This window comes from Bacillus rossius, chromosome 10, assembly GCF_032445375.1.
Source record: "Bacillus rossius redtenbacheri isolate Brsri chromosome 10, Brsri_v3, whole genome shotgun sequence".
In the NCBI taxonomy this organism is placed as follows: Eukaryota; Metazoa; Arthropoda; class Insecta; order Phasmatodea; family Bacillidae; genus Bacillus; species Bacillus rossius.
Window position 1 is genome coordinate 6,880,853 of NC_086337.1, and position 16,257 is coordinate 6,897,109.

General features: G+C 46.2%; 1 protein-coding gene across 1 annotated transcript in view; it reads right to left on the bottom strand.

Annotated features, from left to right (window-relative positions):
* The window catches only part of LOC134535751 (probable phosphorylase b kinase regulatory subunit alpha), a 582,726-nt gene that overhangs the window by 116,969 nt on the left and 449,500 nt on the right, over positions 1-16,257 (bottom strand). Inside the window, exon 21 of the mRNA XM_063374982.1 lies at positions 13,645-13,800. Within this exon, the coding sequence (XP_063231052.1) occupies positions 13,645-13,800 (156 nt within the window). The remainder of the gene's footprint in view (positions 1-13,644; positions 13,801-16,257) is intronic.

Below are 16,257 nucleotides of genomic sequence, written 5' to 3' on the forward strand. Positions count from 1 at the left end.
GATATTTATTTACATGAATTGCACCTCAGTGAATTTTTCATTGTCATAAGATAATATCCGAAGAGGTATAATAAAAAAAAATCCGGTGTAGATATTACATTAATTTTCTCTTAGTTTAAGCAATATATATTAAATTTAAATTTTAGTATGAATTCAGTAGTGATGTTGTATTATAGATTATACCTAGTAAATATTTGTATATCTATTTTTAAACCTTAAAAAAAAAAAATGAAAAATCATAGCCTATCTATCGCTGGTCCGAATGTTATTGAATCTGGTAGTAAAACATGGTAGTTTTCCGTATGGCACAATTCCGCCTCGCCTCTTTGAAACAGACGGAAAAGTACCATACTGGAAAAGTACCATACTTAGATATATAATATTTAGCTGCCACAAATGTTTTTGAATCTTGTAATAAAATATGGTAGTTTTCCGTATGGCACAATTCCGCCTCGCCTCTTCGAAACAGACGGAAAAGTACCATACTTAAATATATAATTTATAGCTGCCACAAATGTTTTTAAATCTTGAAGTAAAATATGGTAGTTTTCCGTATGGCACAATTCCGCCTCGCCTCTTCGAAACAGACGGAAAAGTACCATACCGGAAAAGTGCCATACTTTAAAAAGGACACGTGCTGCTATCTGGCGTCATTTGAGTTAACCGAAGACACTGTTGGAGTTGACAGCGCTGTCTACAGGCGAATTCTCCACACTATTCTGAGAACAGAGGCGTTGCAGTCATTCCATGGAGTGTGTAAAAAAATATGGCACAATTCCGCCTCGTCCTTTTTCAAGTATGGTACTTTTCCAGTATGGTACTTTTCCGTCTTTTTCGAAGAAGAGAGGCGGAATTGTGCCATACGGAAAAGTACCATACCAGTATGGTACTTTTCCAGTATGGTACATTTCCGCGCCCCCTCGAAAATTAGGTGAACAGGGAAATGATCAGAGGAAAGTGCGCGGACAACCTCGAGTTCGAATCCCGTGTTGACACGCTTGTTTATGGCGATATCTAGAATATCTGGCAAGCAATTAATGCTATTTGGGTCGTGAGTGGGCTCTGAGGGAGCATGCACGTGGTAGTTTTTATTCTGCTGGTCGGCAAACAGTAGCCTACCATTTGCTGTGGTGCGTCTGCAGTTCCACTGTGTATGTTTGGCATTTATATCGCCTACTGCCAAGAAGCTCGGGGCTGCTCCGTACAGGGCGTTGAGATCGTCCTGGCAGAGGGACCTACCGGGTGGGGCGTACATAGAAATTATTTTAAGTTGTTGTTGGTTTATTGAGATATTAATTCCAACAGCTTCAAGGTTATGAAAGGCAGGGAGTTGGCATACTGAGTGCTTAATACTGTTATGAACTGCTAGGGCTACCCCGCCGCCTCTGTTGTTTCTATCGCGCCTATGTATTACGTAATTTAGTATCGTTAGGCAATCTATCGGTTGTAAGTGTGTCTCGTTTATAGCCGCGATTTTAATTTTGTATTTTTCCAGGTGGTTTATAAACTCCGGTAATTTATTTTTAATTCCGCGTGCATTCCAGAAAAGAAGGGAGTGGACCTTAATACTATTGGTCGAGGTTGTTAAGCAACTCGGGACCGGATTAGTTGCTACCATTGAGTATGGTATTCAATGCCTGAACAAAGCCCAGCGTAGCTTGGACTTTTTTGGGTAAGTCAAAGCTAGGGTCGCACCATATCGCGAGGAGTTCGCATAGAGGGCCGATGGATGCTGCCAATTTCGGGTCGGTCATGAGTGTGTGGTTGCTTTCCAGGATTTTCTGGAAAACAGCCTGCTCTGCGGGGCTTTGTGCTGTGGGTGCGGGCGGGGCAGTTGGCGGCATCGGCGTCGCATCAACTACCATCGTCTCCACGACTGGAGCCGCAGTTTCCTGGCGCGGCGCTACAATAGGCGCTGGCATGCGGGCAGCTGGTGTTGTGGCAGCCTTGCTTGCCAGCAGCTTGTCCTGGGCTGGTTGCTGGGGTTTGCCCTGGCCATTTTTGTGGCCAGTCCAATTCTTTTTCGTCTGCCTCTGGTTGCGGGGGCGCGGGTTGTTAGCCAGCGCCGGGAAATTCAAATCGTCCCGGTAGCTGGGTTCGCAGTGTTGTTGGAGGGGCGCGTAGTGGTTTTGGAATGCCTGAGGCATGTACTGGCCCAGGTTGTTCTGGTGTGCCCGCTGGTCCCAGTGGTTGGGCCTAGGCGGGCCCTGGTGGCTTGAAGGGCCGGCCTGCTGGGGCGCGGGCTGCTCAGCTGCGCGCTGATTGGCGCGCATGTTGCGGCGAGATTGTTGCTCGCGTTCCTTGCGAGCCTGGGGCGGTAAGTGACGGCGGGTCTCGCGCTTGTATTCGCGGCAGCCGCGGTAATTTGCGCAGTGGGGCTCTCCGCAGTGTGCGCACTTCTTCTCGGCGGTGTCTTTACCGGCGTGGGGGCAGTTAATTGCGCTGTGGTCGCCGCTGCACCACCTGCACACTACGTTGGCGTGGCAGCCTCTGCCAGAATGCCCGAAGCGCTGGCATTTGCTGCACTGGCTCGGGCCTGAAGGGCGCTTGAAGTCGTCTACCCTGATATGTAGGCCGGCGAACTCTGTCAGTCCGTATACGCGTGCCTTGTCGAAGGCCTGTGGCACCTCGATGATGAGGGCGTCGCACTTTGAGTTGCGGTGTCGGTTGGTGAGAAACCAGTGGTTCTGCACTGGCAGGTTTTGCGCGGCGAATTTCGCAACGATGAAGTCGTTGGGAAAATCGTGATGAACTCCCCGGAGTGTTGGGCCCCTATTGCCTGAAGGGCCTTGGTCGCGCGGACGTAGTCCGTTATTGATGCCGGGTTGACCTGGATTTGGTCGCGGCCGCGGTTCTGGCTTGTAAACTTCTCTGCCAGAGCTGCCTTTAGGACGCTGTATACCTGCGGGTATTGATGGCCCTTGTCCAGGAAGACGAACAAAGGCTTAATGCGTGGGGCGCGTGTTGTGGCTCTCCTGTACCTGGCGCGGTCGCCTGGGCCGGTGTCCGGGCGGGAGGGGTGGCAGCGCATTCCTCGCGGTCGCTGTCGCTGTCTGCATCCCGATGCAGGCGTTTCACTCGCCTACCTCTGACGAGCTCAAACGGGGCGCTTGACGTGGTCGGATCTGACGGAGCCTCAAAATTTGCGTCGTTCTCGAAGCCCGGAAGGGGCGCGCTCATCGCAGCCTCACTGTCCATCGCTAGTCGTTTGTGTGTCGCGTCACAGCCTATATGCACTGAAGCACCCACTGACCGCTTCCCTGGGGCTAGTTAGCCAGGGTCGCGGCTAGGCCAAAGGGTGCTGCACCCTGGGTGTCGACAGTGCTTGTTGGGCGCTGTAGTCTTTGTCCGTATGTCACTCCAGCTTCTCTCTCCGAAGTCGTGTAGTCAGGCTGTGTAGCACTGAGAGGTGCTAGCACAGGCTTGGCGTCCTCTTTCCTCTCTTCACGGCAGCTTCGCGCAGGTCAGGCTCTCCTAATCCGGCTGGGCTGCTCCTCGGCACAACCGCTCCCTTCGGCTGCGCGCAGGCGAGCCCTGCTGAGTCGATGCCTCTCTCTCCCTCCTGCCGCGTCGCTGCCTCCCCCGCCCTACCTCATTCGAACAAAGACGCACGACTTGAAAAGAAAAATCTATTTTTTCCTCCAAATTCGCGTATAGGCCTCTTCCCCTTTTTTGGAGTCAAAATTTGGGGAAAAAAAGGGGGCCTTTACGCGAGTAAATACGTATGTAGAGGAGTTTTTATGTGCTTATGTGTGCCCTTTTCTTGTGTTTTTGTGTCTGTTTTGTTGTCAGTACCTGCATTCTCTAATTGCTGGTGGTGCATGTCAGTATGTGCTATGCTACTGCTGGTGGTGCCTACCTACATGGAGTCCCTGCATAATCTTTTTATGTAATTGTTTTTTTTTTTGTTTGCACACCACAAAAGCCTTTTGGCTGTTATTGTGCATGTCACAATTTATAAATACGTAAATAAATTAATATGATTCTATATAATTTTTAGTTGTATTGCATTATGCAACACATTCACTTCAAAAAAAACATATAGTTTCATATTTGACTAGTTAGTTTAATATATTATTACTGTACTGAAACTTTTACATATTTTAGTAACTATTTTAATATGTTAAGCTACCGATTTAATTGTTAATGTCTGAAAACTGTATTTTCATAACAAAATACAAACTTTTAGGATGTTTGAAATGTATATAAACTAACCAGTTATAACAAATATTACAATTTGGTTCGTTCAAGTAATTTATAAAGCGAATTCACCATATTAATAAATTAACAGTTTAAAAAAAAAGTAACATACAGTAAAACTCGCTTAAGACGTTCCCGCCTAACACGTTTTCCCGTTTATTAAGTTCAAAAAATTATTCCCTTGATCACTTCCATATATCCCTATGTTAATATTTCCCTTTCATAACATTTGTCTTTATATATGCTTCCCACATTGACGTGCGACGTGCCGCGCACGTCTATAATCACGAAGCTGTCAGCCCCTTCCTTCCTAAACACGTGTGCGCGCCGCCGCCACTGACGGCCGCGACAGCTGTCACCGTCCGGCCACCACCGCGTCGCCTGTTGCCAAGGCGACCGCACCGCGTCTGGGTTGCCATGGTAACCAGGCAAGTGCGCGCGCGCACTCCTACCGGCTGCCACCCCTCGCCTACCCCTCTCTCGACAGGCCAGCCGAGTGCGCGCGCAGCTTCCCCCTCCTCACCCAGCACCACCTACTGGCCGCCACCCCTCGCCTACCCCTCTCTCGACAGGCCGAGCGGGTGCGAGCGCAGCCTCCCCCTCCTCACCCACCTCCGTCTGCCCAGCCGCCTCCACCCGCCTTCCCCTCACCCTCCAAGCCAAGGTCCGTCCAAGTCATTTAGGCCGGCTGGAATTCCTGGAAGCGCCCGTGATTTTTGGAACCCTCGGCCCTTCCTACGTCACGCCCTGGCCCTCAGGAGGGGTATATAAGGCCGGCCCTTGGGCCAGGAGGTCAGGACGTAGGCCGGCTGGAATTCCTGGAAGCGCCCATGATTCTTGGAACCCTCGGCCCTTCCTACGTCACGCCCTGGCCCTCAGGAGGGGTATATAAGGCCGGCCCTTGGGCCAGGAGGTCAGGACGTAGGCCGGCTGGAATTCCTGGAAGCGCCCGTGATTCTTGGAACCCTCGGCCCTTCCTACGTCACGCCCTGGCCCTCAGGAGGGGTATATAAGGCCGGCCCTTGGGCCAGGAGGTCAGGACGTAGGCCGGCTGGAATTCCTGGAAGCGCCCATGATTCTTGGAACCCTCGGCCCTTCCTACGTCACGCCCTGGCCCTCAGGAGGGGTATATAAGGCCGGCCCTTGGGCCAGGCAGTCCGGAGGAGATTCCCAGAAAGGCTTCGGAGGAGGACGGACGCATCCAGGAGCCGCTTGTCCCGACCTTTGCATCTAAGCTGTGTGTAGCACTTTTCAGTGCTACCAAGCAGTTCTTGAAAGGTAGCCTGTGCACTCAGTGTGCCCAGGCACGTAATCTGAGCTACGGTAAGCAGGTAAAGGTATTTTATTACTGACGACCAACGAGCCCTGTGACACCCGGGGAGTTAGATCCCCTACAGCTTAGCCTGAACCCGGCTAACTTAGCCCCGGGGGACGGTCAGTGGGTGCGCTAGGGTGTGAGGCACGGACATCATAATGACGACTGAAATCGACGAAATGACGTCCTCCCCTCAGGAGGGAATGAATGACGGTGACTGGCAGACAGTCGCCACTAAGAAGGGAAAGAGGTCGCACCATGAGATGGCGGCCTCTACCTCCGACCAGCAGGCGGGCCCCGCACCCCCCCCCCCCCCCCCCCACTCAACAGCCGCCTGCGGCAGCGACCAAGGCTCCTCGCGTCAAGCCACTCTATGTGTTCCTTGACCAGGGGCACCAATACCCGCGTGTATACCATGCGCTGAAAAACGCTCTCACCGAGCGTTTTACATGTACCAACCGCGGTAAAGACGAACTCATGGCGCACACAGCCTCCATCGCGGACTACGCACGTGCAATTAAGGCCCTTCAGGCCATTGGGGCACAGCATTCGGTGCTCTTGCAACAGCACGAAGTGCCGAAGAAATTCGTGCTGCGCGGCGTCCACCGACACACGCCGACGGACTTCCTGCAGGAGGAGTTCGCCGCACTAAACCTGCCTGTCCAGAACCACTGGTTCCTGGAAAACAGGCAGCGGCGGGAAAAGTGCGACGCCCTCGTCATCGAGGTCCCGTAATTGTGCGACACGGCTCGCATACAGGCTCTGCGCGAGTTCGCAGGAATGCAGATTCGCGTAGACGACTACCGACGTCCGAAGGGCCCGGCGCAGTGCAGCAACTGCCAGCGTTTTAATCACGTTGGCAAGGGCTGCAGTGCGGCACCAGTCTGCCGATGGTGCAGCGGCCCGCACAGAGCCACCGACTGCCCGAACGGGGGCAAACAAGAGCACAAGAAGTGTGCCCACTGTACCGAGCAGCACTGCGCCAACTTCAAAGGGTGCAGTGCCTACAAGAAGGAGACGCGGAGGCACCTTGTCAGTGGGTGCCCTCGAGGCACCACTGGCTGCCGAGCCTCGCTCACCGCGCCATCAACCGCTCACCGCGCCTTCACCGGCAGCCGAGCCTGCCAGCCAAGAGCAGAAGACTGACAACCGAGTCCGCGAGTTAGTGTGTATCGGGAGGCTGTCGGTACCAACCGCGAGTGTGCGAAATAAAACTCGTACAGCATATCGGAGAGTGTTCTTTCGGGGTAAGGGCGAACCTCGGGGACCTATCCAACCAGCCAACCCGCCAGCCAGTCCGCCAGCGAGCCAGCCAGCCAGCCAGCCAGCCAGCCAGCCAGTCCGCCAGCCAGCCAGCCGCCCGTCAGCCAGCCAGCCAGCCAGTCCGCCAGCCAGCCAGCCAACCGCCCGCCTGCCAGCCAGCCAGCCAGCAAGCCAGCCAGCCGCCCGACTGCCAGCCAGTCCGCCAGACAGCCGCCTGCCAGCCAGCCAACCGCCCGCCTGCCAGCCAGTCAGCCAGCCAGCAAGCAGGTCAGCCCTACTACTGGGAGACCGCAGAGCCAAACCAGCTGCAGCCCGTAAGTAGGCATCAGAGAGGGACACTGGGAGCCACTTTCAGGGCATCCCATACCATACCCATCATACCTACCCCTCTTAGGAACCTCCAGCCAGAAGTTACTCGCGCCAGTCAGGCCGCTCCCTTCCTATTCAGGCAGCACAGTAAATATTGGACGCAGGGAGGGGACTCGCTCCAGCAAGAAGCAACCCTCACCTCGCGACAATTAGTGGCGCCCAACGTGGGGCCACTCCCTTCTCACTCAGGCAGCAAACTAAAACATTGACGCTTAAGGCCATTCTGGAAGAGCCAGAGAAGAGCCACGCGACAATTAGTGGCACCCAACGTGGGGCCACTCCCTTCTCACTCAGGCAGAAAACTAAAAGATTGACGCTTAAGGCCATTCTGGAAGAGCCAGAGAAGAGCCACGCGACAACATATAGCGTTCAGCGTTTGTGGGAAAAAATAAAAAAAATATAGTTTATCTTTAAGCTTTTAAACAATTTTTAGGTTAATTTAAAAAATTTACATATTTCCAAACGTTTAATACCGTTTTAGTCCATATATAAGGCGGCCATTTTTACATAATCGAGAGATGCGAAAATTGGAAGTTGCCTTATTTTCGCACCCAAGACGTCAGCACCGCTAGCATTAGTTCCAAGCTGAAAGCTACAGTAGAAACATTCTTAAACAAAATGTTCACGATTTTTTATGTTAACTAAAACATCGTTACCTCACACGTGGAAAACGATAAATCCACCCAATATTTCAGTAATTCACAATTGTTTAAAGTTTAAAATTAAAATATTTGTTCTTGAGTAAAAATGTGAATGTTGAAGCATCTCAAAATGGCAACCTATTATTACATAATTCATATTTGTACTTTGTGTACAATCGCGTGTTAATATTTACGGTAATTTAATTTCAGATTTTTAACGGAAAGATTTGTACTAAAATATCACAGCAATTTTCAGAACGATTGTTTACGTTTACAAACAGAAAATGTTAAGAACCATTCGGATGTAATGTTTGGAAATTCACGGCTGCCAACTGTCTTTCCACAATATTTCTTTGTTGTAAAACGAATTGCCGAACACGCACGAAGACGCCATATTTACAAGAATTTGCTACGTTGCTTCAAAAGCTATTTTAATAATTTCACAGTAATCCACGCTTTATTTATGTAAAAACCTTTCAAAAAACATAATTATCATAGATTATTCTTTAAAATTCATAGGACAGAGACTCTCTGTCAGAGAGTAATATGGACAAATATTCGCGGTAACGTCACCGAAGTTATTCATGGCCGTATGCTTCACCATGGCAGCTAGCCACTTGTTTTGTTCCGGCAAGCTGCATTCTTTGTTTGCTTTGTTACGTTTAACAAACTACCAAATAGTAGGCCTGTGCGAATATTCGAATTTTCGAATATCAAAACGAATAGTTTATTATTCGTATTTGATTCGATTTCGAATACTAACACTTCGAAAAAACGAATATTCAGTCATTTACGAAAAAGGATGAGCTGGATCACTACATCTGGCCACGTAAAGCCCGTTTGAACACAGAGCGATAACTAACGTATTTTATGTAGAAGAATGTCGTCAGGTCGTTTAAAATAGATTTGAACTGTCAGCATACTGATAAAGATAAATACGTGTCTGTAAAATCCATACAACCGGGACGTTATAAGTGACAGTTTTCAGATTAGAGGGTGAAACATGGTTTGTCGGCACTGTAATTTCGTTCCGAACGTGACGGCGAAGAGAAAGAAAATTGTACAGACCATGTGGAAAACATCTGGCCACATACTCACAGCAAAGACTCCAAAAGCCTAACATGCTACGTCAATGTTTTTCAATAGGATAATACACAGTAAACGACCGGATGCAGGCGGCAAACACCCTCCCCCCCCCCCACTTTATACCCTTCCCACCCTTCCCAAATTCCTAGCCTAGTGACAGCTCAGGCAATTATCCTGTCCTGCGCGTCAAAAAAAAAAACTCTTGACAAGAACTTACTTAAAAGCTTGCAATCACGTTACATGGTGTACCAAGATTGTGAAGTAAATGTGTTTTCTATGACGGTAGATCCACGGTTCAAAGATTCACTAATTAAGGATGAAAATTAAAAAAAAAAAAAAATGGTTGAAAATTTGTGCAGGGAGGTATGTAAGCTGTGTAAGCTGAACACAGTAGCTGAAACTATAACTGAGACAAGTGAGGCTACAAGTGAAATGACTATTAAGAAGTCATCTCTGTAGGCCTACGTGAAACCTTCAACAGCAGCTCTGTCTACTCTTGCAAGCTACGAAGAAACTATCCAAGGAGAAGTAAACGAATATCTGGCAGCACCCTTAATTCCAAAGAATGAAAATCCTTTCAGTTTCTGGTCAGAGAAGGGGCGCACTTGTTTCCGAAACATAGCTGTGGTAGCAAGAAAGTACTTGCCTATACCTGCCACACAAGTGTGCAGTGAGAGACTTTTCTCAACAGCTGGCAACATTGTGACGTGTAGAAGAGAGAGAGTCTACTCCCCGAAAATGTAGAGCAGCTTGTGTTTCTCCACAAAAATTTAAATTAGCTAATATGTAGTAATGTGACAAGACTCTTTTTAATATGAACTAATTATAAAATTGAAGAACCTTAAAATTTTAAGTACTGTCAGTTTTTTGATTCTACATACATTGTATCAGTAAATATGTACCTGTTATCATATTGTAATGTGATGTGATATAAGTCTAGTGATGGTTCGAATTCCATTTTTCTTGAATCCGAATCCCAAACAGTACCTCGAATCCACCCCTCGAATCTGAATCCAGTTCTCAAGGGTTAATTATAAAATAATTTATAAGTTAAGAGAAAAAATTAAACATTATGCATAATTATTTAACCCTTTAAATTTTTATTTAAAAAAACAAGGATTTTGACATGGTCTGGATCAAGATGATTCCGTTTTTGGTCACATATTTATGTTTCCTGCAGTGCTGAACAAACGTTCAGAGAACACTGTCGCAGGTGGTGAACACAAATATTTTTTGGACAGAATATGTAGCCTGGGAGAACACGCAGACTGAGTTTTCCAGTATTTGAGAATGTTTATTTCTGGGTTAACTGTAGGATCACGTAAGAATCTGGTCACTTCATCAATTGCTGTAGAATCCGACTTGGTGGATTTAAGGCATTCAGGCATTATCTGTGTGTACAGTGATTCATGTATCCACGGAAATCGGAAAACGAAATTCAACATCCGACGGAACAATATTTTGTAGTTACCAACTTCACATTTGTTTTAAGTCCCAAATGAAAGTAAACGCTTGACGGAACAATATTTTGTGGTTACCAACTTGATATTTGTTTTAAGTCCCAAATGAAAGTAAACGCTTTCCTGAAATATTTAATGGAAACTGAAAGGCGCCATCTTGGCTTCAATGGTTTTAGGCCATAAGAAATATTGTCGTGCGTCTTTTAAAATTAAGCCTCACTAAAGCATAGTGATTAATATGCCCGAAGTTAAAAGTGACGGGGTGTTTTCTCTTGTTAACCCATTAAATTTTTTTATATTAATATTAGTTATTTTTTATGTTGCTCAAAATGATTGGCTAACAAATTCATTGGTTGGCCATCATGGAATTCTCAGATAATACATATTTTAACGTTGGTAGTCTAAACAAACCAATCTTGGTCCTAAAAAAATTCATAAATAGAACGTGTATCAGAATATTTAAAATTGAATTGCGATTAAAATAATAATTGTATAATGTATTAATTTTTGTTATTCATTATTTCATTGTTATTACTACATGTGCGACCGTAACTTGTGATGAAAGTCGGCATTACTGTTGTATTACTAAGTAACAGATTTCTCTGTGAAGTTATTTAAAAAAAACAAGATTCATACCGTATTTACTCGCGTAAAGGCCCCGCCCGCGTATAAGCCCCCCTCCTTGTTTTGTAAACATTTTTGAGAAAAAATTTAAAAACGTGTTTTTCTGGGTTTATCTGAGGGCAGGGCAGCTTGGCATGCATCAAACAACAAGCCATGTATTGTGAGCAGCGGGAGGTGATTTTGTAAGCGGCAGTGATACAGAGACTGGTATTATAGTTTGTCCGTTCTCAGTAGGACCGTCGTGAGGCATGCCAGACGTAAGCAGTTAGTCCTATCTCAAACGACATAAAGATAAAGAAAGCTGGACTCGCGCGCTGTGTTGATGTGCAGTGTTGTTGGAGAAGAAGAGGGGAAGTGAAGGAGGAAGGGAAGTGGGTCAAGGATTCTAACACTCCTTTGTCTGGTTGGCTGGCTAGCTGGCAGGAGGGAGGTTAAGCCACGCCTCTGCCTCTCTCCCCTGCGGAGTTGTTGCCTCTCTCTCCCTCCTGCCGCGTCGCTGCCTCCCCCATCTTCCTCATTCGAACAAAGACGCACAACTTGAAAAAAAAAAATCTATATTTTCCTCCAAATTCGCCTATAGGCCCCCTCCCCTTTTTTGGAGTCAAAATTTTGGAAGTAAATACGGTATTTAGTCTAGATCCCAACTGTGCTTTATTTTATTTTTTAGCATGTTCTGAGAAAACATATGTGATTTATGCCTTATTTAATGCCAATGTAGCGACAATGCATCCATGTTCATGAATATAAAGTAAGTTTCCCAAATCAGTACATGCTTCATAATTTTTTTTATATAATAACGAATTAAAAGTACAATACAGTAGAACCTCGTTAATCTGTGATGCGCTAATTCGGGAATCGGATAATCCGGGACGATTTAAAAGAGAAGAAAAAAAAAAGAAGTAAAAATTGTCAGTGCTTAAAATTAATGTCACGCCGGCCGGCGGCCGGCAAACACTGCAACCATCGAGTGGGCCACCAAACTCTGCAATGCTGTTTGTACAGACCCTTTGTGTTGCCCCCCTTTCAGCTGTCACATTTGTCACTCTTTAAACTTGAGGGGGATGTCCTGACTTCTGCTTCCCATCTCCCTTTGTTTGTTTCCACCCGCCAACGCACGGCAGGCGCCTGGCGAGTGAAGTGTCTGGCTGGCATTCGGCTGTAGGAAGTGGACGAGGGGGGAGGGTGCAAGGTCAGCACGATCTTATCTTTCTCTCTTCGGCTGTTGTAAATGACCGTGAACTAATGGCTAGGCTGTGCTGTATTTTTTTAAGCCAAGACACTAATTCGAAGACAGCCGGCCCTTACCGTGAACGGCCTTAACCCAGCTGCACGCCGGTGTCTGAGAAGCTTGACAACACCTTCCGGGCTTTTAATCGCTAGTCCGTGAAATTCGGTAATCCGTGATTATCTCGGTCCTGACCATCACGTATTAACGAGGTTCTACTGTACCTCAATAGGATGTGTTCCAAGGAAAACGTAAACAGGCCAAGTAAATTGTAAGCATTTAAGTTTTTAAAGTACTACATTTACATCAATATTTTTCCTCGAATCCCGAATCTTTTCCCTCGAATTTCGAATCTTTCCCCTCGAATTTTGAATCTTTCGAATACTAGAGATTCGGTGGGATTCGAGGATTCGACCGGCCCATCACTAGATATAACATGTTTTATGGGATTTCAATTCTCATTCCAATTATTCGAACTCAATATTCGTATTCGAGAACAATTTGGTATTCGTATTCGAATTCGATTCGAACTAAAAAACTGATATTCGCACAGGCTTACCAAATAGTAATACACAGCTTAAGTGAAACGGAAAGTTTAATGCGGTAAACATAAATGCAAAAAGGATTTATCAACACAAAACGTATGTCTAATTAATTTTCACATTAATTTCTACCAAAATTATTTTTACATTTGTTTGGCCTCCGAAACTGCAGGTCGCCTTATATTAGGGCCAATACGGTAGTTAATTTGAACAGAACAAGACAGTCGAAAAACCTGCGCCGCACGCCACACGCTGTTTAATCTGTGCGCCGTTTCGAGTGACGAATGAGAAACGCGCACCATCGTCGAAACCTGCGCCGCATGCCACACGCTGTTACTTGTGTGTATTTCGACGAATCATATGCCTGCGTTTGTTTGGACTGAGAGGCTGTTCCACCTGCAGAACATTTTCCCCATTCGTGGCTTAACTGACGAATGAGAAACGCCAACGAAACCTGTGCCGCACGACCAATCACCTGCTTGCATTCTCAGGGACTAGAGGCTGTTCCATCAGTACACCAATTTTCCAATTCAAGTCACGAGACGGAATTATTTGCATATATTTTTTATAACATTAAATGTTAGTTATTGCTTTTTTTGCTAGTGTTTTGATAATACTAATTTTAATGTGCTTACTAAATTAAATACCGTTTTAATAATTCAATTTACTTATAAAAATATGTCATTAGTTATTCCGTTATTCCAGCATGCCAATGATAGTAAGTGTATTTTTGTGTGAATACAACACATGTCATTTGAGTAAAATCGATTTTTACATTGGAAATTACTTTTCCCTTTTAAGAAGTTTTCCCTGTTAAGAAGTTTTAAGCATCCAGTCCCTTGAAAAACTTCTTAACAGGGTTTTACTGTATACGTTTCAGTTTAAAATGGCAACTGAGCTACATGCGAACTGGTGGTACCTTCTCCAGCACGGCCCAGACGCGGGGGTAGAAGTCGCGCGGCACGCGGTTGAGGGCGCCGTCCAGGCGGCGCCGGCGCAGCCACTGGCCCTGGCGCTCCCCCTCCCCCTCCTCGTCGTCGTCTGGCGCGCCCAGCAGCAGGCCCGCACGGCTCTTCTGCAACACCAACACGCAGCTCAAAGCACCAGTGTGCCGTTCATTCTCAATACAGTACAAACCCAATCATTGTCAGATATGGCAGTAAACAAGTTTATTTGAAATTACTTTAGTGATAAGTTACAAATTATTGCATGGTGATTATTTAAGTCTATTATAACAAATGGGATTATGTCAAGTGCATCAGGTTATGTTATTATGATACAAAATAAATACTAAAAGTCCTCAACAGTTTACAAGATTTAGGCTCCAACATTACTTACCATTAAAGGTTCAAAAAAATTGTAATTGTATTACACAGAATTTTTGAGGTTAGTTCACAGCCTTGATTAGTTATAGGTACACACAAGATTTTATAGTTTTATTTTCAGGAAAATTTAATTTTTAAAACAGAAGATTTCGATATTGTTTTATTTTTTATGAAAGCTGTGATATCGCCCAGGGCCGAGTGCCACAGAACCCGATACACCACGCATAACCTCTTGGAACGTGAACGTCCCGCTGGTGACGTGCATGTGTGCATGTGTTAGTGTGCCACAGACAACCGTGCAGTCAAGCCAGTGGTAAATTGTAATTATATTAACTTTTTCTTTTATGTTATGAGCATCCATGTTCCTTCAGGTTTTGTAAGCAATCAGACATTTATTAGTCAGAGTTTTAATTGTTTTATGTAAATTGTTAAAGGGTTTTGAGTCTGGATTAATTACAGTGTAAACTGTATATAATGACACTTAACGGACTGAGCATTTTTCGGCCTTATAGAGAGTGGTCGTTAAATGGAAAGAAACATAAGATATCATTTTACTATTATATCATTACTAATTATATCATTTAATAATATGTATTTACTAATATAGTACACATTTTACACACAAATATTAATATTCATACAAATAACAACACTTAATGCTTGCAGAATTTTTTCTTTGTTTTTCCATCTTGTAGACACTGACATCGTCTGGGCCTGCGGCCCCTGTTAAGTCCGATATGCCACCACCCAAACACCACCCACCCTCCATTCAAACCTCCCGCCTACCCGTGCGTACCCGTGCGTGCGTGCGTGCGTGTGTGTTCGCCCGGCAAGAGGGCGCTGTCGAGCCAGTGCGCCACACCCCTAAAACATAAGTAAATATAATAGTGTTATTTGTTTTTATATTCCCTATGTGCAACGTGACGGCAGATCGGCCGGGAGGGTTTTATGTACTTTTATTTTAAAATAATGTATTAAAATATCATAGCGTTTCCGGACATTCCCGAGGAAACCCAAAGCCAGACAATAATTAAATGTTCATTTTATTAATTATAATATGTATTATTCTTTTCAAGTATTCATAAATTGTCACGTAATTTTTAAATCATTCTTGACATGTTAATTTAGTTTCCCGTGGCACGAATTCGCAAATATCTTTAACCAATTGTTTCGGCGGGAGGACGCCATGTTAGTGGAGCGAGCCATGATCTCAGCCCAGTCCGCCGCCATCAACGACCGAGAGTAGACGTTTCAGCACTCCGGGGACCTCACCGCTTGTTTTACCGCCAAGTAATTCTGTTTCAATTTAATTCCGTATAAATCGTTTTCTTTTTGTCCTCGGAGCTCCTCTCGGTCGGGGGACTGCATAAATAATTGTCTTATGACCAGTAACGGTCTTTTCTCTTTTGTACTACATAATGTGAGATGTGACCACGTGGAGGTCTTCATACCTAAACCGATTCGTGCCGCGGGCGTTTTAAACAGTTTCAATTGTGTACGTGTGTAAGTTGCATGCATTCGCCAAATAAATCAGGTGTGTAAATATAATGTATTATTTTCTTATTTATATCTGTTAGACCACGTGGAGTGTGACGGGGTGTGGGACGCCTGAGAGCCCACTGCGTAGGTAATAGCGTGCCCGACGCTGAGAGCGGGCAGGGATTCGTGCTAGGTGTATTCAGTTGGAAATTAAAATCAAGCCTCACATGGGCGACGTCACAACCCTGGGAAAGAGTCTCACATCGGTCCGTGCACGTGGCACGGTGGCGCCCATAAAACCCGAACACGCAGTACAATTCAATCAGTTAATATCAGAGACTACGGCCCCCGTATCAAGAGGTGCCGCCACGAGTGGCACCGTAACAAGTGTCTCCCAAGAGCGTGGGGCGTGATAGAATTTGCCTAGTACCGAGACCTGTACGAGCGCGTGAGATAGGCGGTTGTTACGCGGAGCGCGCGGAACTAAATTTCGTGCGGAGCGCATAGCAGGACTCTGGCGCACCGGCCACGTGGCCAGCCAAGCGAGCACGCTTCCAGGAATTCACGCACAAACAACACATTCCGGGCACGGACAGATGTGTGCAGGCAGCTCGCAGGGTGAGTGTGTGAGTTGGACCGCCTTCCGGTCCGCGTGGTGAGGAGAAGCAAGGCAGTACACCGGCCTTACCACCACACACCATCATGTCGGACAGCGCGCGAAAGGACAG